Genomic DNA, 23,753 nt, shown 5'->3' with positions numbered 1-23,753 from the left:
GAAATCTAGGTATTTGATGATATAAACAGTGGTTATATAAGCTCACAACAAACAGATCCTGTTTGGTTTACTGGCAACAGTTTTCAACTTTGACATCCTAAGGACTTAAGTATCTTAGTGTTTTAATGAAACGTTGAATGCATATAGGCACATAATTCTGTGTAGCGTGCAGTTTGTTGAAAGCAGGGTAGCCTATTCAGATCTACTACATTTATTTCTTTATTTTATACACGAGGGCTTGAATGACTTCACTGTTTATTATGCCTTTGTTCCTGTGGCCTCTTCGGGGGTCTTTTGAACTTCCTAAGTAGAATGAAGAAAATGACAATGGGGAAGGATAACTGAGTACTTGGTGATGTAGAAGTTATATGAATCTGTTGCATTGTTCTTCGGTTCTGGGTGCAGCAGCGTAAGTCCCCGTGCTAAAACCTTCTTTTGGAATAAATGAGGAGGGACTTGTGAAAAGACACATAAGTGGTCAATTAATAAAACATTCTCAATGGCACGTTCTTTGGGACTGAGTTTTATTCTGGTATACAGACTCTGTTGTTAAGTATCCAGCAAAATATTTTTCTGACTGTACCAACTAGGCAAATTTTTAAAGATTACTTTCTGAGATGGTTATGTATATTCTATAGCTTGTTGGCTTTATAGTTTTTTCCTTCTTACAGGTTTCCCTACAAAATGATTTTATAGTCCTAGCTTTATACTGTAATGAGCATCTTTGTCATAGGTAGCTAAAACGTGGCCAAGATACTGTGCCCTCCGAGAGTGTGCTCTTAAAGTTCTGTCCTAATCTCTGCTGATGTAAACTGGGAGCTGATTTAGGTTCTTTTGTAAGTTTTGGTTCAAACACTTAAGAATGATCTATAAAAATAAAATAAAGCTTCAGCAGTAGAAAAACAAACACAGTGTGAGGTATAGAGCTATAATTCAGTGAACTGTTTAGAAAGGGCAGTGGCTTCAATTAGTATCTAATTGCTTTAAAAAAAACCTAAGGCATATGCTATAATAAGCCATTAAAATGGAAAAAATCAATATATGTTGAGGTTGTTCAGCCAGGTCAAGAAATAGAGGTTGCTTATGTAACGTTGATCTCTTTCCCACTGTGGCAGTACTTTGTAATGTGTCTAGTTATGTAGTCTTACTCTGTTTCTCAATAAAATTTTAGAACCACTTAAGGTAAGTACAGGCATCACCTGTTACCTGACTATAGAAGACACTGCTGCACTTCAACATACCGAATTCCAAAACTTGCTGTGCAGTGAGAATTGATCAAATGGTCAGACTGCCATATATGTGTGTTCAAGAAGATGGAATTAACTGACATGACAGATGGAGACCAAACAAGATTGAAGTTTCGGTAGGAGGAAGAGACGCTCCGACTATTTTAGGATAATCTGCAGGAGTTACCATTAGTTAGTGCAAAACTTTATAGTGCTCTGGCTGTAGTTGATTTTTTACAGACCTGCATTGTAAAGATTGTCTAATCCTACCTTGATTAGATTAGTAAGAATGTGGCTGTTATATACAAACCTGTTGAATCTTTCTGATGTGAATGTCAGGTTTAGCTCCTAATGAATAAAGATTATGTCTCTCTGTTGGAGATCTCAGCTGGAGGTGAAATATTGATTGGATAAGAGTTCCCTCTCTGGGAGGCATTCACTAGTCACCAGGCAATGGACAGCTTTCTTCATTTTCACATGTTGCAGAGCATTAAGAGCAAAGCCAAATATTCTATGGGCAAACTATTAAGAAAATAAGCAACTGTTGTGATTGATTCAGCACCGTCATATTCCTTATGACTTTCCTTATGACTTAGGCGGGAGCTCAAGATTTTGTCTAAATAGTGAAATGCAAAAAAAAAAAAACAAACAAAAAAACTTTAAAAATACCCTCAAGTTTCCTACCAAGGGTAGTAATACATTGTCTTGCTCTTTATAAAGTTTGTATTCACAAACACTAAACTCTGTCAGCGGATGATTAATTAGTATTCAATGAATTAAAATGTTCAAAATGTTTTCTGCTAAGTTGTTGTTTTGTGTTTTGTTTTTTTTTTCCTGAACATAATGTGCTTTGAAAAACAAAACAAAACAATCTTTTCAGGGATTTTATATTTGGTATGAACAGCTTGGTAAATATAGCTATCATCTTTGTTCATTGGAGCAACTAAATAAGTTCCTAATTACTTTGATGTTGCCAGCCCAGGCTCTTTCCTGACCTGGTAGGCCAGGAAGAAAAACTTCGGGAACTGGGAACCTGCTAAGTATCACCAGAGCTCCTAGCATTCCGGAGGGTTAGATAAACCTGCCTGCTGGCTTACTGCTCAACCCACGCTGTGTAGCGGGGCTGAGTGCGGATTCCAGCGGCAGCTCTGATGTGCATCGGTAACAGCATGTGCTGGCCTGCAGGATGGGCTTTCCAGCTTGTCGGGGAGCAGCAGAGCATGTTCGTGCACTGTCACGCCTCAACTACTAAAGCCTGTTGAGGATCCCCTCATAAAACGTGTCTGAGGTAGACACCGTGTGTTGTGACTGGCTCTGTTGCTTCTCTAAGGGAAGTGTGTTTTGCTGTAAGGACAGTATTTTGATGAGGATTTTCTGGAGTGACAAAAAGGGTACCTGCAAGTTCAGTCTGTCTTTGGTAACTCTTTATTGGGAATTGAGGACTACATATTGATTTTGCTGCATGTGGAATCAGTGTGAAATGTTTTTAATGTCTACATCTTAAATAAAGTTCTGCCTTTTATTCTAGGTAATCATATTCTACCTGATGAAGATTTGGCTTCTTTTCATTGGAGTTTACTTGGTCCAGAACATCCACTAGCTTCACTTAAGGTACAGAGTTTAATTGCTAGTAGTTGTATAAAATGAAATCAGTCATAGCAGTTAATCAGAGCAGTGTAATAGATTAATATTTTAAATGTATTGTGAGTATAATAAAGAGCAAGAGGAAGCTTATTCAGAATTGTGGTAGCCTGCCATAGCTCGTGCAGATTTTGGAGTCAGAGCAGCTATGCAGGGCTCTTGTTCTCAGTCACTGTCTGGTGTCCCTGCCCCTCTGTTGACTGCAGAGGATACTTGGGGTGATTAGCCTTACCAGGCTAAACTTAGCCCTTGCGATCCCCCTCTGTGCCCTTCAGCTCCGTGAGCCAATAGCTTCTGTGTGTGTTTTACTTAGAGAATGTAGCTTTTTACACTCACTTTCTTTTTTTTAGTATTATTTTGTGTTCAGTCATGTTCTTCAACTGTCAAAAATAATTAGCAGGCTATCTTCCTACCAAATTCTTTTATTTTCTATTGGTCTGAGTTTATGTGAATTTGTCAATTATCTGCACTTCTTGAATTACGGTGTAAATATACCAAAGTTGGCTGCACAAGAAAGTCAGTGTGGTCTTCAGTAGATTTTTTTTTTTTTTTTGAGGCAAGTGGCTTGTGTCTGATGCTCTTAGTTTACAGTATGTCTGTTCTGCTGCTTAATCACACTTGCTTTGTGCATTTGCCAAACAGCTATAAAAGGGAAACTGGACACACTAGAGAATGGAATAATAGTGACCTTTCTTTCTCTCTGCCACAATACACATATCCTTTTCCTTTTTTTCCTAAGGTGTTCCATATAGCTAATCAATTTACATTTTGTAAATTTTGTAAAAGTGTTCTGTTTTAGTATCTACAACAAAAATAGACTTTTTTCCTGCTACTCCTAAAGTTTCTTAAGCATTGGGGAAAAAAATTTAACTTGCTAAAGGTAGAATTTAACTTGCTAAAGGTAGAATTTAAGATTTTCAGCAGTGTTTTTAAGGTGAATTGCCTAGCAAGCAGGTATGAGAATTTGATGTTACTCATCCACTGTTTTGCTACCACTCCTGTTTTAGGAAGGTAAGTGTCAGCATGTTGTAAACACAAAACAATATAAACGTGTGTTTGCTGCTGCCTTGTAATACTTGAGATGAAGAAGTGAAAGGTTAAAGGAATGTGCCTGTATTTTTATTTTTGACTAGTAAGGTTAAAATGTGTGACTTCTCTCAAAGTGGTTGATAAAACTTTCTGATGTGCAGAATACTTTTCTGTGTTTTAGACTGAGTAGATTTGTCTTACAACAAATTCAGAATATGGTTGTAGAGATCTTTTGAAACATCTTCTAAATATGTACTGAATTACATGACTAGAATGAAAATCAGACATTTGTCATCTTTGCTTCTGCATTTACTTTTTCAGTGAAAGCACCAATTGGCTTTTTACCTGGCATCCTAAGGAAATTAAACTTACTTTCTTAGAGATCATTGGGCTGACTTGGGCAGTCCTCCCTTTATTTAATCTGTTGACCAATGTTAATCAGATTTGAAAGTAGTTCCCATTTGGCTGTTACAGGCTCTGTGAAAGCTGATACACTATTATCAGTGAAAAAGACCCGAATTAGTGCCCTTACTGAGGGAAAAGGCTAGCACAACACACAATTTATTTCATTTCACAGCAGCAGGCTGGCCAATTGTTAAGTACATAGCCTCAAACTAACCGCAGCATTTCTGTCTCCTGGCTGATAATGGTGTCAAAAGGGAGAGAAGGAAGCTGGGCTGCAGCAGAAAGGACACAAGTCTACAGGAAACCAATCTTCATTAGTTGCCAGTCAGGGAACAACTTCATTTTTTAGCTTCAGTTTCAGCTGTGCTCATGGTTTGAAATCATAACTTGTTTCAGTAGCTCATTAGCTCAGTTTTATTTGTTTTGACATGTCAATGGTGTCATTAAAAGTTGCTCTGTAGAGACTGTTAGTTGTAGATGTACAGAAAGAAATACTCCTTGTAAACTTCATGAATACTTAAAGAAGTTGAGAGAAGTTTGTTAGCTGTAAGTTAGAGGGCAAAAAGTAGTTTCAGGGCAGTTTGAAAAAAATAAAATATCAGAAGCTAATGTAAAAGTTGGGAAGCGGGACAAGGGGAGTTGTGGGCTATACTTAAAACTCTGCATTGTTACATCTATTTAAATTTAGTGCTGATTGTTTTTGGTGCCTAGGAACACAGAACTCATTCTACACCTCATTCAATTCATTTAGGATATAGAAAACTTTTCTAATTGCATAAAGACTTCAACCTTTCATATCTAAGGCAGTAGATAGCTAACAAATTTGGTTCCTAGTGGATTGGTTCACAGCTTCTCAGTGAAATCTATGACAGATAATATACAACGTATTTTCTGCATTTTTTCTCAGTCTTTTATTATGATGTAGCAAAATGGTTCCTCTTCCTGTAAGAGAAGATTTGCTAGTTCACCAGTTAAGAAATGTGGCTTAGAATAAGAAATTACCAGTCTTCGCTAGTAGAAAACCAGCATGTCTGCTCAAGGATCAAGTTGTTGAGGTGAAAAAAAAGCAGAACTAAATAAACTGTCACTCTTTAAAAGAGGGACATGAGAATGGACCATTCATCTAGGAACAGCTGAGTAGAAATTGAAAGGAAGGGAAATGGAAATCTGAAGAAAAAGTCTGTCCTTCACATCTAGAAGGAAATGAACTGAACTGTCCTGACAGCATCTTATGTGCAGGGTAAAAAGTGGTGCCTGCAGAAGGCACCAGCACCAATCATCAGCTCAGCAAAACTGTGAAATTCTGTGGACAAATTTAAATGAAATGACCACCAAGATCAGAAGTTGAAACAGGAGGTGAGATGTTAAAATTCCTGAGAGAATTTGGCTGCTAGTCCTACTATGGGAGGTAGCATTATACTGGGTTTTATTTGTGTGCTTCAGGATTTATTTTTAAGAGGTCTACAGAAACAATTCGGTTCCCATTCTGGAAAGCCTGCTACAGGAAGGAGCTTCAAGATCAATGCATTTTTTGCATCAGAACTGAATTAGGAGGGGACTTTCTTATCTCTAGATGAGTTGGTGGTGATTTGGGAGGACATAGCATCAAAGAAATGCAAACGCTTCATACACAAGGGAAAGGTAACCTTAGAAACAAGTCTTAACACAACCTCAGATTTTTTGGAAGAGAAAAATATGCAGGGAAACTGTGAGATTGATGCCTTCATTTGTGATGGATTGTCTTCCTGTTAGTGTGGATTTGAAGGGTTGAATTTGCTGAACTCTTTGGCAAGGTCTCCATATGTCCACCATTACAGTGTATCACATCTATTTTTACCTGGCAAAATTAGCTACCTAATCTCCTTGGCTGCTTCATCTTGGTAGAGGGACAGGAAGAGATGCTTCCAGAAGTAAGTTCAAAATGTGCAGGTCGGGCTGCTTCTGTGAATTGCTCTGGGAAGTTCTTGTCTTTCTCCACTGACCTGAGAGGGAGTCTGCCAGAGGGAGACTAATCTTAGACAGTGTGCTGCTGCTCAGGTGCTACTCTTAAAATGTGCTTCAGGTAAGTGTTCTCCTGCTGGATGCTACGGGCCATCATAGGGTGATTCATGTTGGAAAGGATTTCAGGTCATCTAGCCCAACCTCCTGTTCAAAACATGGTCAACGTGAGGTCAGGACGCATTGCTCAGGGCTTTACCTAAACTAGTCTGGAAAACCTCTGAGGCTGGCTGGTGATTGCACAGCCTGTCTGGGCGGCCTCCTCCATGCCTTGACAGTCCTTGAGGTAAAAATGTTTTTCCTTGCACACGGGCTGAACCCATCTTATTTTAGTCTATGCCTTTTGTCTCTTGCTCCACAATGCACAGCAGTGAGGAGCCTGGCTCTGTGCTTTGGATAACCTTCTCACAGGCATCGAAAGGCTGCTGGTAGGTGATCTCAGAGCCTTGTCATTGCAAGGCTGAGCAAGCTCTGTTCCTTCAGCCCCTTCTCATAGAGCTACTGTTCCAACTCCTTGACAGTCCTGATGGCCTTCAGCTGAACTTGCTCAACTTTATTGACATCTGTCTTGTAGTGTTTGGGCTTTGGGAGCCCAAAGCTGGATGCAGTGTTCTGGGGCTGATTTAATGAGCGCTGAGGAGTAGAAGTCATCAAAGTCATCACATCGCTCAGTCTACTGGCTGTGCTCCTGTGGCCCTGGGCACAGCTGGCCTCCTCTGCTGTCAGGGCACCCTGCTGGATCCTGCTCAGCTTGCTGTCTACCGAGAGCCCCAGTCTTCCTTGGCACATCTCCAGCCTGTATAGCAGCCAGGTGCAAGGCTTGCTTTTGTACTTGCTGGATTTCTTAAGGTTCCTGCTGGCTCATTCCTCCAGGTCGTCTAGGTCTTTCTGGATGGCAGCCCAGCCCTCAAGTTCATGGCAGTGTGCACAGTTGTCAGGCGGATTGTCTCGTGTGAGGTCTGCCTGTATCAGCTCTTCAGCTTGTGTTTGTGCTCTCCCCTATTCTTTTTGGCATCTTCTGGTTCCTCGATTTAGGTTTCACTTTTCCCCCAGTCCTATGCGTATAACTTGTTCACAAATTATCTCCACGCTGTGTGCATTGTTCTCCGTTGCCACCCTGACATAGGAACATAGAAAGAAATTTTCCAACCAGTATGAAGGGAGGAGGGGGGAGAGAGAATTTCTAATTGAATAACCCGATCTTAAGGGAAAAGCTGAGCTTCTCATTTGAGAGGATTTTAAGGCATCCAGTGAACTTCTTGCCTCTTTGGAAAGGTTGTTGTTAGATCAGATACACTACAAGCCTGTAAGATTAAATGTATTTAACCTTCAAAGGCTGAGATAAGAGGCAAACTGTTTGGGTGGGAGCTCTACCAGAAATTACTAGACAAAAACAACAAAACCCAGATAACTTGTAATGGTCCTTGTATCTTCAGCCTTTTCTCTCACCAATGAAAAAAATGTTCCCTATGTGTCACCTCCCTATAATTGAACATTTGCAGTTTCTTTTTTAATGTTTGGAAAATAAAATGAAATTGATTATCTGTTTCTAGCAGGCACAACAGTAAATGCTGGTACTTGCGTTGATTAGCTTTTAAAGGCTTGAATTCCTGGCGGTGGTGGGTAACCGTAGTTGTCCCAGAATGGGGGAGTTTTTTCCAAGTGTAGCTTAGGTTCTTCTTACAGTATCCTGCTAATCTGGTAGAGTTGCACATATGTGAGCCTATTCTCTTTTGATAAAGCATTTCTGCAAGTTTATTTCATCAAAACCAAGGATTTTTTTTTTTAATCTCTTAGCTTCAAGGCTTGTAATGTTGCTCTCTGCCTCTTGTTTTGACAAATACCTTTGTAAAATTAATTTCCTTTCCCCACTTAATCTTGCCAAAGTGCATTAATAGGTCACTTGTGATTCTTGTCAGTGGTCCTTCATGAAATTAAAGTAGTCCTTTTACAACTAGGAAAATGCAGTTGTCAGATGTCATGTGTTTTCTAAACTGATTCCCTCAAAGAGTGTGATCTACCTCCATGTTTGACTTGTCAGAATTTGTTTTTCAAAATATTCTCAGAAATTCTTCTGAAGAGGTTAAGGTAAAACTGGCTTCTAGGAAGGAAACAAAAAAAAAATCAAGATATGATTCTAATTTTGTTCTGAAATGCTTTGAGTGCAGCTAACAGCACATTTGAATCATTAACAGTTTTTCTGTAAATTTTACTGTTAAGTCTTAATGTTTTTCCCTTATCTAACACTGAAGACTTCCTATGTATCTTAATGCACACAGCATTAGAAACGTTTATGATTCAGTGCAAAATGTACAATTTTAGACTTCTAGAACATTCCAAAACGAATAGAATTTTTTTCCTCTTCAGTAGCAGGAGAGTGTATCTTATTTCTCCTCTTTTTTGTTTTTGGCTTCTGTATAGGTCATGACATTTTTATTTTTGAGGGTGTTCTCACATATGGACTAGATGTCTTCTGAAACAGAATAAAAGAGAATAAAATCCAGATGTCTGAAATGTCTCTAAATCTGCAATATGTACTTTAAGATGGTCTCACTTCAGAAGTTAGCAATATGCTCCAGTGAGGTCTTCAGGCTGTTGGTTTAAAAGGAGCTAAATTGGCGGTGATCTGCATAGTAAGCCCGTAACATGTCTCGCTTGAGCTTTGTGCTTCTAGGGTCTGAGCTGAATATTAGTGCTAGAGTGTCATGATATCATCTCTTGATGGTAACTGCTTAACGTTTATTAAATATTACTATCTTGGAAATTACATAAGCCTGATGATATGCTGCTCGTGCTTTTCATCCACTGAATTTTCAAGCAGACATTGCAGAAACACTTAAGCAGTAAGGCAGGGTTTCTCCAAGGTGCTCTGCAGAGAGCACATTGAACATGACACAGCCATGTTATGATTCAGCTGCTTTAGAGATGTGTAATAATTACACTTACAAATAAAATGGTTGGTGTTCGTAAGATGACTTAGATTACCGGTGAGGAGAAAAGCTGTCCTCTGCTAGCAGATTGGAGCAAAATTCGTCAATATTTGTGAGTGTAAGCTTACATATGAATGTGATCTATATTTAGGATTGTTCTGTACATTCGGATTGCACGCTACTGAAAATTTAAATTTACTGTCTGAAATAAAAAATAATTGCTGTGCCACTTACCTACACTAAACTAAACTGTTCTTTATTCAGTCTCATAAAATGCGAAGCTCATTTCCGGTAGAGAATGACCAGATGCAGAATGAATATCCTGACACTTCTGAAAAGTAGATATAGAGAGAAGGAAATTAATAAAAATGGGAATCTGGGCAAAATTTCCATGGTCTAAATATTAAGAAGGCTGTCTAAGAAATTGCATAGTAAGTGGATCAAACACAGGTAGAGGAATGTAATGTGGTGGACTGCATATAAACAGGGCTTGTCGTGCGGACTCTAAATTGCAAATATAAATCTAATTAAGTGTTAATAAGAGTATTGCATAAATGTTTCTGACGAGGCTGGATTGCAGTATTTTTTAATACAGTATGGTAACTCTGTGTGGAACACAAACAAGGATTTTTCACCTTTTTCTCATATCTAAAGTCTAGAACTCTTAAACAGTAATTACAACTTCTCAAATCTTGTATCTCTGAATTTAGCAAATTGACAGGTGAAAGTTGAAAATCTGGCTGCCCGTATAGCTACTAATGGAGTGCTCCAGAATTGCACCAAGGATCCAGACAGAATTTTTATAAAGTTCCTGAGGCATTCTCAGAAATGTAGGCCATGTAGTTGGAGGCCTCTTTTCTGCCCCTGTGTGCGTGCGCTCTGTGCAGCATGGAGGGAAGGGAACCACCTGCCTGGGGGTGGGTAGCTCTGGAGACCCAGCTAGCAGCACAGCTACACAACTTTTCATTTTGCAGTGGTCCATGATGCTTGCTTGACCTGCACTTCCTTTAGTACAAGCAGGATTGTGTAGTGCATGTACGAGAGGTAATTCCCGTCACAATATGTTGAATAATCCTTGGTTTATTTTCAGGGCTGTACGTATAGGAGGAGCCTGGTGACAGTGTTTAGAGGGAAGGCCAGGTTTTCCAGAAATATCTCGTTCTCTTCCTTTCTTCATATGAAAATGGGAAGAGTTTAGGCCAAAGAACTGAGTGAAAAACTTCCTAGTACAGCAGAGCAGTTGTCAGCTGCTGAACTGTGGGAGCTGCATCTGTAGGGACCTTGGAAGTCATCTCACAAAGTTCTTCCAGCTCTTTCTTCTTTCTACAGAGGTCTTCTACTACAAAGTCCAAAGTGATTTGTATCTTGTCAAGCCCATGGCCGCAGTTGGTGACCAGTAAATCAACAGGAATTCATTATTTTCCTAAGATCTTGAGTAGACTGTACTGCAGACTCTGTAGAGAAAAATCTATGGTCTGGATGGACTTGGGTCATAAACTTGAGGGGAACTTCTAGCATGCCTTTAAAGCACATGTTTCTCATACATTCAGAATAGTCAGTTAGTATGGGAGGTCAGATGCATCTGACATCAGAGGGTGGAACATCAATTATTTTAATGCGAGAGCATTGAAACTACTTTATCAATGAAATTATCTTCTGAAGAACATCCTGTGTGTCTGTAAAAAGAGTAACCGGACATATAACCGTGTTGATATTGAATTGCTTGGAAGAGAAAGTAAATTTGCTCACATAGTAATGAGAGAAATTTATACCTCTTTTTGTATAATATGAAAGAAATAAACAATATTTTCTTGCCTAAAATGCTCCTTATAATATGAAGGTGTGTGAATATAGCATACTATAATGAAATATGCAGAGTTTGAAAACACTAGTTATTTAACTAAATAACTTGTAAGAAAACACATAGTTATTTAACTATGTATTATCTTCAAATAAGAATTTGCAGACCAAAACCTGTAGGATCTTGAGAGTAAGTTTCTTTGAGATATTCATTTTCTGTTTGTTTTTCAAATCTTCCCCTGTGTTTCTGTTTCTTGTGCACAGAGATCTTTCTGTCCCCAGTGGATCTCTTTCAGTAGTTCTGACACCACTTTACATTCAGAATATAAACTGTGTCAATATATATAAAAATATATATATATTAATAAAAAAATAAAAATCTGGCATATATACCAAATGGATGCATCTTCTAGAAAATCCTTTATCTAATATGGAGGTGTCTAACTGGAAAGCAGTAAAATAATTAGCGTCATTGGCCGTGTTTGTTGTTGGACCAGATACTTCACTTAATCAACAAATATTTACACAGAAGTGAGGTTTCCCATACATACGTACATGCATACATACATATATGTATTGTAGATGAAAAATACGAGTCATTGCTTAAAGTGAGTTCTGAAAACAAGGTGAAAATCCCAAAAAATATTTAGATCCTTAAATCTGTCAACATAGAATTTGTTGAATATATTTTCAATAAACAATTGTGTTAATTCTTTGCAGTGTAACTGAAGTATCTTGGACTGCCCTGTTATCTCTGAGTAACGTATGTGCGTGTTTTCACAGGTACGTGCTCACCAGTTAGTTTTACCACCTTGTGACGTAGTAATCAAAGCCGTAGCTGACTACGTCCGTAACATTCAGGACACCACTGATTTGGATGCCATAGCAAAAGATGTTTTTCAGCATTCACAGGTAAAGTATGGAAAAAAATATTTTCTTAAACAGTTGTGCATTTGTGCTCTAGACTTGTGTTGAAGAATTGCATTCAATAAAAGTAGTGCTTTGTATCAGTTGATATAGGAATCTGTTGGTGTATGCAGTGTCCTAGGTACCCTAGTGTAATTTTCCAGTCTTTTGGAAAGCAGAAATGCTGCACTTATTCCCAGTGCTTTAAAGTAAAATTTGTGATAACCACAGGGGTTTTGTAGTCTAGCTTTGTGTACTGTCATTGAGAATCAGTGGTACATCAGGATAATTTTCAAGCTTTATCCTTGCAGGGGTTGATCTGATGTTCCTTCTGAGGGTGTGGAGGTATAGTCCTCATGGCTCCATAGGCGTTAATACTGTATGTGATATAAGTTAACTGCTCTGCAGTGCTGTGCTGACATATAGATGACATGCCTGGATTTGATCCTGATGGATATTTCTTTTATTTATTTATTTTAGTCTAGAACAGATGACAAAGTTACTCGATTTAAGAGAGCAGTTGCTTATTATTCAGCAACTAATAAACCTATGCCATTTCATCCACCACATTACCTAGGTAAGTAATTAAAAAATTAAAGACTCTTAAGTTTAAACAAAACCTGGCATAACCTTAAATTATTATTTTAATAACCCTAAATTATTATTAACGGGGTCTTTTAAAACATATTTATTCTCTGGCAATTAACGCTTGAATACCATGCTTCCAAAAAAGATTTTTCACAAACTTCACAGAGTCTTCACAGTGGCTGTGATCTTTCCCCAAAAGGAGAATAGTAATGTGGACTGATTTTCCTCTTAGCTATTGCTGAATCAGTTCTAAGCATTATGTTGCTTGTGAGTATAGTGCTGGAAACGAGTGAAAGCTGTGTCTGGTTCTAGTCATGAAGACAGCTTCTTTTCCACAAAATATTCTTCTTGCTTGATTTACCTGATGTATTTTACAACTCTTTTCATGGTCTTTGATTTTTCTGGTGTTATAACATACGTGCTTAAATTGCAGCCACTAATTGATCTGGTGTTGCAGATTACTCACAAGATGTACAAACTAATCATATGATCATAGCACTTAATACATGTCCTTCATTTCTAACACTTGAGCTGAAATTTTCCAATGACTTTCAGTTACCATACTGGTATGCTAATACATTTTTTATTCTTTTTATTTAATTGTTTTTTGTTTGTTTGTTTTTTGTTCCAAGAGCTACAACAAAAAGATTTTTAAGTCTACTCTAAGTCAGATACTCAAATGATAGAAAGTGCTAACACTGTGTGTCTCTGTGACATCGGTTTTGTCAGCTTCTTGCTTATCACCTCTCTTGGGCTTTTTTCTTTTAAGTTTCCTTTGATTCCCAGGTAGAATAGAAGTGTACGGCAATGAGAGAAAAACAATTGAGAAAAGGTGAGGCAAGTAAAATAGACTTCACGAGCTATTTTTATTAAAAGGCAAAAATGAATAAAACTAACTTAAGACATACTGGAAAACAGTAATGCTAACAGAACAAGAAAAGATAAACCATAGAAGCAAAGGGATAGAAAAGATAAAATTTGTGTCAAATAAGTAGTGAGCATTTTTCATAAGTGGTTTTCTTTTCCCCCCTGTTTATTTCCCCTCCTCCCCACTTGCAATGCAGCAGCCAGACCAAATCAGTTTGGAATGCCTGGGATAGTGCCACCATATGTTCCTTCTCAGATACTTAACATTCCACAGACCTCACTACAAGCAAAACCTGTGGTAAGTGTAGCCCTCTGTCCTTCTCCTTGGGAGAAACCTACTGTGCTTCTTGAATTAGAATCTAGGTGGGAAAGGTATATGTAACTTTTAGCATGGGCGTTCGCTGACTGCATTTTACTCTGGAGCTATAAAGATGCTGTAGACTCTGGTAGAGCAATTTTTGTGAATGTCTTGTGACAGCTGAGATTTAATGTGTACAGCTGAAATGTGCCGCTTGGTTAAATAATATATTCAGTTTTAAAAGAAAAGTCGTTTTGTTACCTTCATTTAAGAAAGATTGCTTGATTTTAGGCCCAGCAGATGTCCAATCAGGGTGGTGCCCAAGGTCAGGGTCCATACCCATACAGTCTCTCTGAGCCAGCCATCACCTTGGAAACAGGTGGAAAAAGTCTTTCTGAGCAGAACAACTACAGTAACATTCCTCATGAAGGAAAACATACACCATTGTATGAACGATCTTCTCCAATAAATCCAGCTCAGAGTGGGAGCCCTAACCATGTGGATTCAACGTATTTTCCTGCCTCTTCTACATCATCCTCCTCTGACAATGATGAAGGCAATGGAGGTGCAGTGAAGTAAGTTTTTCATGAGGATGCTTTCTTACTCAGCTTCTCCTAAAATAAATTTATTTTCATAATCATTTAGTATCCTGAAAGTAAAGAAATCTGCTTATTAGTGATATGATAGACCTACACAATATAGTCTTGGGTCACTGACTGCAAATATATTCATGGTTCACTCTAGTCGCCTTGTTCCTTAATGAGCAGAAATCCAAAACCAAATAATATTGGATATTTTTCCACTTCTGCCCTTATGCTTTATTGAAAGAAGGAAAGAGTGAGATTTTGGTAAATGTCATAAAACCTTCCCGTTCTTTTTTTTGTATAAAGGAAATATTCCTACTTCAAAGTACAACTCAGTAACACTTCAGTAACTAAAAACTATGAAACTTCACTGAATTTGTAGTGTTTGTGCTCGTAAAATTTTGGGATAATGTGGTTTAGCAGAGAAACTCGATGTGGACATCAGAAACTTAAAATTTAAGGCAGTGACCTAAGAGCCCTCATTGACAGGCTATGTATAGAACAAAGGTGCAGTGAAATTGTTCTTGCTCTCTTCTACTAATGTGCCTTATTTACTGCAGAAGTATTTCTGACTTCCAGTAGATCATATGTCTGTCCTTGGCAATAAAGTTGTGCAGACTTCCTTGTAATTACTGCTTACTGACCTACAAAAAGGAAATTTGAACAGTGGCGGTTTGTGTTTACCTTCATCTTGTTAGGAGTAATGGATTACGATGTGAGAATCAAAACCTGTGTCTTTAGAAGGCCTGTGATTGCTTCTAGAAGTTTGAATTTGTGCGTAATAGTATAAATAAAGGTTGAACTAGATGAGCTTAGAGATCTTTTCTAACCCGAAGTATTCTGTGATTCTACGAAATACGCTTCTACATCATATTAAACTCTGGATGTATCTGCAGTTATGCATGGTAGCTTGGACTTGTTCTTCTGATGCAATCTGTTGACTTCAAATAATATATCATACTAAAGTATTCATTTTTTTTCATCTGACTGTCTATTGCATTGTATGCAGTAAGTTTTGAATTAATTTAGAAACGGAAGTTTAGATAACTTTGCTGTTTGTAGAAGTAGTCTTCATCTGTCTGAGAGAAATTGGCATAGTGACAAATATTTAAAGCTCAATCGAGAATTTTTCTTGCATGAACATTATTTAGTCATTGTAAAGGATTCCTTATAGCTTTTAAATGTGATCTAAATATTGGCATAGTATTAATGAATAAACATAGTTATCTAAGTCTTCAAGACTCCTACAAATTAACATTTCTAATACATAGAATCCCCTAACGTCCTCTCTGACCAGTAGACCTATTAACAGTTGCTGAGGATTTATCACATCATACCTTAAGCAGCACTTTAATACTATGTTTTTTATGTTGTCCTTCAGCCATGTCAGTGGGAACAAAATAGGCTGGGAAAAAACAGGAACCCAGTCAGAAAGTCAAACACGTGGAGACCTGGGAGACCAAACAAAGGTAATTTGTTAAGTTTCAAACATTAATTACAGCGTATTATTTTGTGCTAAATCTTTATAGCAAACTTGTGAGTAGAATTTTCAAAATTGATCTATGGGATTTAACATAAATTTTTACACTTCTTTTGTGAATTTCAAAGCAGTGTCTTTAAAATATAGTAAGATTTCCAATGAATATTGTAGAATAGGCATAAAAATAAAAATTAAATAGGCTGTTTTAGAAAATGCTAGATAAAAAAAGAGAAACATGTTTACCCCTTAGCTAACAGTCTCATCCGTGTATATTGCTACCCACATCTACAGCAGTGCATTATTTTGATTTTTTACTAAGGATTCTGCATGGGACACAGTCCATGGGTACAGGATCCATGTCATGTAAGCTACAGTGTAGTGAGAACAGCTCTAACGCAACATTTCAGCATTAGCCACGGACTTATAGGTGTATTAAAGCTCAGCTGAGGAGGAAAAGTCCTTCACAACCACTTGGTATGATTTTCACATAATACATATTCAGGTAGCTCCATGGGAACAGCTACAATGTATTGCTACCTTACTAAGTAAGGATGGAATAATTAAGCCCTTGTTAAAGACTTAATGTTATCCTATTAAATTTCTTGAAGATATAAAACCATTGTCAAATTAAGAGCATGACGGTCCGTTTTCCGAGTGTGAACCATGTTCAGTGTTTGAATCATTTGCATGTGATACCTCAGCATTTTCGTGATGGAGCTAGCTATTAGTCTTTTGTCAAAAAAAAAAAAAATCATGAGTTACTTATGCTGCATAAAAACAGAAGAACATTTTCCCTGTACCTTTGGCATAGAAATTCCAGTAAACTTTGGCTTGGTGCTTAAAATATCAAGCTGATGATTTCATCCATCAGTGGTTATTATTTTTGCAGACTACGCCCCGCATGATAACTGTATCTGCCTGTGGATTAGTCACCGTATGCAAATGCTAATGTGACCTATTGCATTCCTTTCTTGTCTGTACTATTGGCCATGTGTGAAGCTCTGTGTGTGCTGCACAGCCCCGTGCCCTCCCAGGGGTGCCAGTGGTGGTGGTGCTTCCCCTGCAGCTGGGTCACAGGCGGGTGGGACATGCTGCAGTGCACCCCTGCCTGCCCGTCCTGGGACATGTGGAATTAGAGCTGTATAAGCAGTGATTAAACTTTGCAGGAGATGCATGCCTGCAGTACAGCTTGAGTGCATCCAATTTAAGGTGTAAATGCTTTGAGTTCTACGTGCATGCTGTTATTTTTGAATGTCAAGCCACTTCTTTAGCCTTCCTTAGCAGAAGACAGTTGTATCTCTTGAGCACAACAGGGAGAAGTGTGAGTACGTTTTGTAGATTCACTTACTTCCTGAAGAGGCATATATAAAACAATTAGAAGAAATATTTCCTAAAGGTTTCAACTTCGGAATGAGCTACGTGATTTTCTCAGGTAATTTGAAGTGCTGAAAACCTAGCATAGATCAGACAGCACCAATTGGCACTTCTTACCCTGTTGACTTGCCTATCAGAATTCCTGCCTTGGAGTTGTGTAGTGTGGGATTGTATGTGACAAAGGTGTGCTCATCTCACGTGCATGACTGCATAGTACTAAAAAATAAATAAATAATACTTTACTGCAGTAGTTCCTCGGTTTAGGTGTTTGAATACCACTGTAAAAGATTCAGGAAGAACCTGGGTAGTGCCAATGAAGAAAACATTGGTATATTTCAGATTTGCTTTTTGTTTTTTTTTGTCTTCCTCCCTATGTGTCCCGCAGTCTTGTAAACTTCTCTTTATGTTCCAATATTACTGACTTTAAATTGGTGGGGTAGTAGAAAACAGGGACAAAAATCTTTAAACTGATAATGTAAAACAATGTCCCCCCTTTGATATTTTGTTAGAGCCTGTTTTTAATATGCACCTTCCAGTACAAGATTATTGGAGGTTCTAGGCATTCCTTTTTGTATTTTTCATCAGAGCCTGGTGAACAAACTTAGCTTGTTATGAGTTTTTTCCTCCTGTTATTTCTTGTACTTTGTATGGGATTTCATGGTTTTGGCCTTTTTTGTTTAGGGTTTGCTTTTGACATTGTATGCAGCATGTGAAATTTTATGCACAAACTGTGAAAATACTCATGCATAAGGTATCGTTAAGTGCACAAAAAGTAATTTCTAATATTACTGTAATAGTTCATAGGCATGAAACTAGTGTGAACTTTTTTCCTGAAGCTAAAAACAACTTTCAGTTTTGTAGGCAAGGATTTTTAGGAAAGAACTCTTTTTTTTTTGGTAGTATCTGTGAAAGCTATAACACAAATGCTTACAAAAGGCTTATTCACTGGTAGGTTTACAGTACGTTTTTATGCGTCATGTTTTTGCTCTAAGCCTGTGAACTAAATTTCAAGAAGTGGAACTAAATGCCATTTTAATCTTGCAGTCAGAAAATGTTACCATTTTCTCTTACATTCTTCTTCTCAGAGTAATTTCATGTTTAAAAAAAATAACACTTAAGGCTTTTGAGTTCAGACACTATATTTTTAATGCATTTAAATTGCACAATGTAGTTTTTCCTGCTTCATTTAGAAATACAGTGGAGGGTTGTGTTAACGAAAGTCTATATATATGACAGTCTTTGTGTCAGTTAAAACGTGTAGTTGGGTAGAATTTTGGAAATCATTATGAGGTCATCCACATTTCATTAAGAGGTTGTCATTCACTCTTTTGTATTGTGCAATTAAAAAAGAAAATAATAATTACTTGTTGCTGTTAATAAGTTGAAGCTTTAACATAATACCTTTTCAGTAATTGTCTTCTGCTAGCAAGCAATGGCTATAAGTTTACCTTCTCTGAAAATCTTTTAGTCGATGTTGGGTAGTATATTCTGCTTACTGACACATCATGATGTGAAGATTTACTATTTTCATTGTGAGTGAAGAAGGAAACTGCAGTTCCTCTTGGCTGATCGTCTGGTATGTTTCTGTACACTTTCAAAAGCACTTTATTTTGTATGTTCTGTTATAGGCAGAAGGTTCCTCTAGTGCTTCTTCAGGAAGTCAGGCAGCTGATGTCAAAGGGAATCAAACCAGTAATCCACAAATCCCATGCCTGTTGTCAATGCCCACCAGAAACCACATGGATATTACTACTCCTCCATTACCTCCAGTAGCACCTGAAGTATTAAGAGTGGCAGAACACAGGCACAAGAAGGGGTTAATGTATCCCTACATCTTTCATGTCCTAACCAAGGTATGACATTTTACAATTATGTGCTATAAAAAAATCATTTTTGTAAAGATGATTGCACTTACGTTTCTGGATAAGAATATCATAATTTTATATCCTTTCTGATGTTTTGAGTTTTGGTCCATTTTTAGTGCTTCCAGCAGTTTATTTCCTCCTGCTTTCTAACCACTGATCTGGGCTGGTATATTGTTCCAGTAAATATGAGTTGACTGTTATTAGAAGTGTTTACTTAAAAAATAGCTCATTTTTCTGAATATTTTGTTTATATATATCTACACACAGATATGTAAAATATTTAATTTGCCTGTTTTCATCTAAAAACTCCAGCATGTGTACTGTGGTGTCTCTGCCAAGTCTTCTGTTTTAAGTGTTCAAAAAAATACTTAGATTATTTTCCCTCACAATTTGATCCCTCCCATCCCTGGTAGCTACCCCTGATGGAAACATAGGAGCTATAAGAAATACCTCTTCTAGAATCATGAAATGCAATCAATTATAGATGAACTTGATGATGATATGAATTTTGGCCATTGATTTGCTTGTTTTATGTGCTAGCCTTAAATGTGCCAGGGAAGCTACAAGCATTTTCACACAGCATAGACCACTTTCTGCTCTATCTTTAGTTAAAAAACCAAAATAATAAGATCTACCTCAATGGCCACGTAAGGACAGCTTGAAAAGCAGTGCGTGAGCTTCTTGCAGAAGTAAGCAGTGGTGTTCCTGCACTGTACTCAATTTAATCAAGTTTCAAAAGGCATGAATTCACGCTTCATTGTTCTTTCTAAGTGCAAACATATGCATCCCAGAGCTAGACAACTAATTCTTGTCCACTGAAGTCTTCAAAACACTTTGTGCTGGTTTTTGTTCATCAAGCCCATTAAGTGTACATATTTGTACAGCATGTAGCAAAATGGTGTTGTCCATGTTCCTGGTCATTTGTATTAGTCTTAAAAATCCGTTTCAGGATGATAAGGACAATAGGCTGGAATTTGAAATGCATAAAAATAGACTTTTCTGCATCAGGGTTTGGAGTTCCTAAATCCCACGTGTTTATTGCACCATATTTTGTATAGCTGTCACATTCTTGTACTTACCACGTTTACCAAACAAAAGTGGAGAGGAAACAAAAGGCCTATGAAGACCATTGATGCCATTGAAACCATCTGTTTCTTAGTTTGCATAATCATATATTCTTTATACATTTAAATACTACTTGATACTTAATTGGTACACAAAAATGCCCCAGATTTTGTTGCTGTTACATACAGAGACAAATCTTTCAGATGTTCTTTATACCTAACTTAGTGTTGACTGAATTAACCTAGCTATATTGTAACGTAATCACTCCAAGGTGTCACCTACTGTATTCACTACTGGGACAGTTTAAACATTTTTATAATTCAAGTAGCAAAAGTATGCTTGCTTCTTGTCAGTGTTGAATATAAAGGCTGTGGGGTGCAATGCAGCGAAGGAATTAAATGCCCCTATTTGTTTTTTTTGTTAGTCTTGCTACTGATTCATAAAATCTTCTGTTTTCCCCTAAATACAAGGGGAAAATGAAAGGGGAGTTAATTTATTCCTTTTCTAGGGATGAAAGTTCTTGCCTGCTTCTGCAATGGTGGATTTATCTTGAGTTGCAAATGAACAGTCTTCTACCTGGTTTCAGAAATCTCAGCTGTATCAGGTTTCCCTGATAAATTTCTACACTGCAGTTACTTTAATAATTTAGGAATAGTATCCTGTACTGAAATTCCAGAGTCTGATCTTAGATGAGAGGAGATGGAATTGGCAGTATTTAGTAAAGTGAGGCATTGTGCTCTGTGCCATCACTTACTGTCACTTTGTGGAGTATAAACCATAATGATCTAATTTCCAAAATAAAAAGGTCAAAACGTTAATTGTACGTGTGCACAAGAAAAACTCATTTTTGTGTAATACTTTAGCCATATAATATCTAAAAATATCTAATACTGCTGACATAACATTTTTAGGGTGTGAAGCCAACAAGTAACTTTTATGTAGTAATACATTTACAGCTGTATACAGCTTCCACCAGTTTCTGCCTTTTAATCTGGTTTGTGTTGATTGCAAAGGCTTTTGAGCATATAGGATACTGTAGCATTTCCCTGTATCTTACTCTGTACTGGAGAGTTTAACTGGAAATGTAATCAGTGTGGCTTCCTCAAATGTTTTTCTAAATCTGTGTTTTCCTTACATAGAATGATTTAGCTTAATTTGCTTAAAAAAAATCTGATACAGTAAAATAAAATTAAAAAAGAAACAACTGATAGACAGGGCTCTTCTGCAGGTTGCTTTTACTTGATAAGGAGTTAAACTTCATGAATTATGTTACAGGTTTTTATTTTTGTACTACATAGAAAGGATAAGTTAGTGGCATTTTAAAAATGTAAGGAAAAGCCCTTTCAGAAAGTAGCATTTAATATGTGAGATGCATCTCTGGAAATGGGCAAGGTTTATTTGTCAGGAAATTTTTGTTGAGGTCACTGTCAGGAAAAAAAAATGAGAAAGTTGAGTAAACCTTAAGAAGTTTGGTGGTTCTCAGCACCTTTTTAAATAGGAATATGAGTAGCTTTCCCAGAAAATCTTACAATGATTGAATGCACAGATACAAAAAATATAGAATGTTGCTGATATTTTGAGAGAGAATATCAGAAGGTTCTTTCATGCCTTTTTTTTTTTTTTTTTATAAAGAAGGTATAAAATGCTAAAGCTTCATTTACTCACATTTGAAACAGTACTTGCATAATTCCCAGTTAGTTTTTTTCTCCAGGTCTTCTCATAATGTTGTTTTTTACAGTGAGTCCCCAGCACTGTTTCAAACCCTTGCATCGTAAAGTCAGGCTGGTGTTTTTAGACAGCATGAATATTTATTTAAATAACTATCTGCAGTCTAGATTTAGTATTTATTCTTCAAATGTGCTTTGCATGTCTTTTAATTCTATAAGCACATTGCTGTATTGTTGTATATACTGTTTTTCTCCTAGAAATATCTGTATGTAAAGATCAGTAATTAGACAGTCACAGGTAATCCACAGACAGACACACACACACACACACACACACACAAAAAAAGTTGTGTGATGGAGAAGAGGAATAGGAAAGTGATAGGAATAATCAGAGCCTAGAGAACTCCTGGAGGAAAGCAAGCAGCTTGTAGTAGGGTAATCTTCCTCTGGTGTTACCTTCTCGTATGTAAGATCCACATTATTGCTGAATCACATTTTTCTTGACTAGATGAGATTCATTTTAGAGCTGGATTGAGTTACTGAGCATACCTAAATACTTTCTGTTCACTTTAACATGTTGTGTTTTTCTTCTTTCTTTCACACAAAAGGGTGAAATCAAAATTGCTGTTTCTATAGAAGATGAAGCCAACAAAGACCTGCCTCCTGCTGCTCTGCTTTATAGGCCAGTTCGTCAGTATGTTTACGGAGTCCTGTTTAGTTTGGCAGAAAGCAGAAAGAAAACTGAAAGACTCGCTTTTAGAAAGAACAGACTTCCACCAGAATGTATGTACTGTAGAATCCAGTCTTTATTTCTCTTCTCTTTTACCATGTTTTCATTTGTACTATGATTTGAATGAGAATAATTGCTAAGATTTCATGAATGTGACTAGAGCTGGAGGAATTTGACTTACTCGATCCATGGATAATACAAAAAGATGTTCTTACTTCGAAATGTTATTTCTTGTAGTAGTTTAAGAACTTGAAATGCTACCCTTTCTAAGTAAGTTCTGGGGTTTATTTTTTAAAGTATATGCTTAAGCTGCTGTCAGGCTTGCAGCAAGTATTGTCATATTTTGATGTAGTTTTCAAAGTATATGGCAGAACTTGATTAAAGGAAACTTGTATTCTGAGCATATGCATGCAAATTCGTGTGCTTTTTTTCCCCTTGAGGACGAGACATGCATATGTTAACTTTCCCTCTCTTCCCCTCTGTTCTCCCAAATGTATAATTAAATGTACTTCAGTGAATTTTGCAAGTCCATTTAGTACCTTTCAGGTGTTGGAATAAAAACTTGGTTTGAAATTTGCAGAAATCAGATGTAATGCAACTAAAGGAAGACTAAACTTCTGTGAGCAGACTTGTCAGAAGATCTTATGGCTAATTCAGTCAGAAGGATCAATGTTAATCTCATATTAATCTGGAAGTTAACTTTTTAAGTTTTCTGCTTCCAGGAATTACTTTTATTCCAGAAAATTCACCCTCCTCATTCTGCATTGTTTTACTTGTAATGAAATGCATACAAGGATATGATTGAATGAACTTTACAGTAGCATCCTAAAAAGGTTAAAGTAATGCTGAAACATTAAGTGGATGGCAGCAGCAGAAGTATTTATATCTAGGCTGCTGTCACTAGGCTAAATTTAAGAAGCGGATACTTAGAACGTAGGAAAGCATTATTCAGCCTTCATGTGTAAAAGAGCAAAAAACAAAGAATCAATAGTAAACTTCATGTTCATTCCCTTCATTTTTAATTGTTAGATGTTTTTGTACATTCATAAGGAAGATTATAATATTACAATGTTTGAAAAACTGTTAATCTACATTATTTTGTGGAATTAATATTTACCCTGTTTGAGTAATGTCTTGCGACACATCGTCAAAAACTTAACCCTTTAAACTCAAACAACATAATAGTATTTCAGGTTATGAGGTCATTTCAGGATTAAAATAATGAAGTTATTTGTGGTATTCATTTGACCTCATTAGACATTTGTCCTTAAGCGTACTACAGTATTTGGGGTGAAATAGC

The 23,753-nt window shown here is 37.1% G+C and overlaps 1 protein-coding gene across 3 annotated transcripts in view; it reads left to right on the top strand.

Moving 5' to 3' along the window:
- The window catches only part of FAM120A (family with sequence similarity 120 member A), a 53,786-nt gene that overhangs the window by 7,896 nt on the left and 22,137 nt on the right, over nucleotides 1–23,753 (top strand). For 2 of the 3 annotated variants that reach the window (XM_068694086.1, XM_068694083.1), the window contains exons 3-10: nucleotides 2,755–2,837; nucleotides 11,813–11,941; nucleotides 12,416–12,512; nucleotides 13,588–13,688; nucleotides 13,980–14,263; nucleotides 15,654–15,741; nucleotides 18,755–18,979; nucleotides 22,332–22,506. In XM_068694086.1, coding sequence (XP_068550187.1) covers nucleotides 2,755–2,837; nucleotides 11,813–11,941; nucleotides 12,416–12,512; nucleotides 13,588–13,688; nucleotides 13,980–14,263; nucleotides 15,654–15,741; nucleotides 18,755–18,979; nucleotides 22,332–22,506 — 1,182 coding nt within the window. The remainder of the gene's footprint in view (nucleotides 1–2,754; nucleotides 2,838–11,812; nucleotides 11,942–12,415; nucleotides 12,513–13,587; nucleotides 13,689–13,979; nucleotides 14,264–15,653; nucleotides 15,742–18,754; nucleotides 18,980–22,331; nucleotides 22,507–23,753) is intronic. The other variant, XM_068694085.1, reaches the window with a different exon arrangement.

Source organism: Anas acuta, chromosome 11 (genome assembly GCF_963932015.1).
Source record: "Anas acuta chromosome 11, bAnaAcu1.1, whole genome shotgun sequence".
Lineage (NCBI taxonomy): Eukaryota > Metazoa > Chordata > Aves > Anseriformes > Anatidae > Anas > Anas acuta.
The sequence above is the reverse complement of the archived record's forward strand: the minus strand, read 5'-3'. Positions and strand labels throughout refer to the sequence as shown.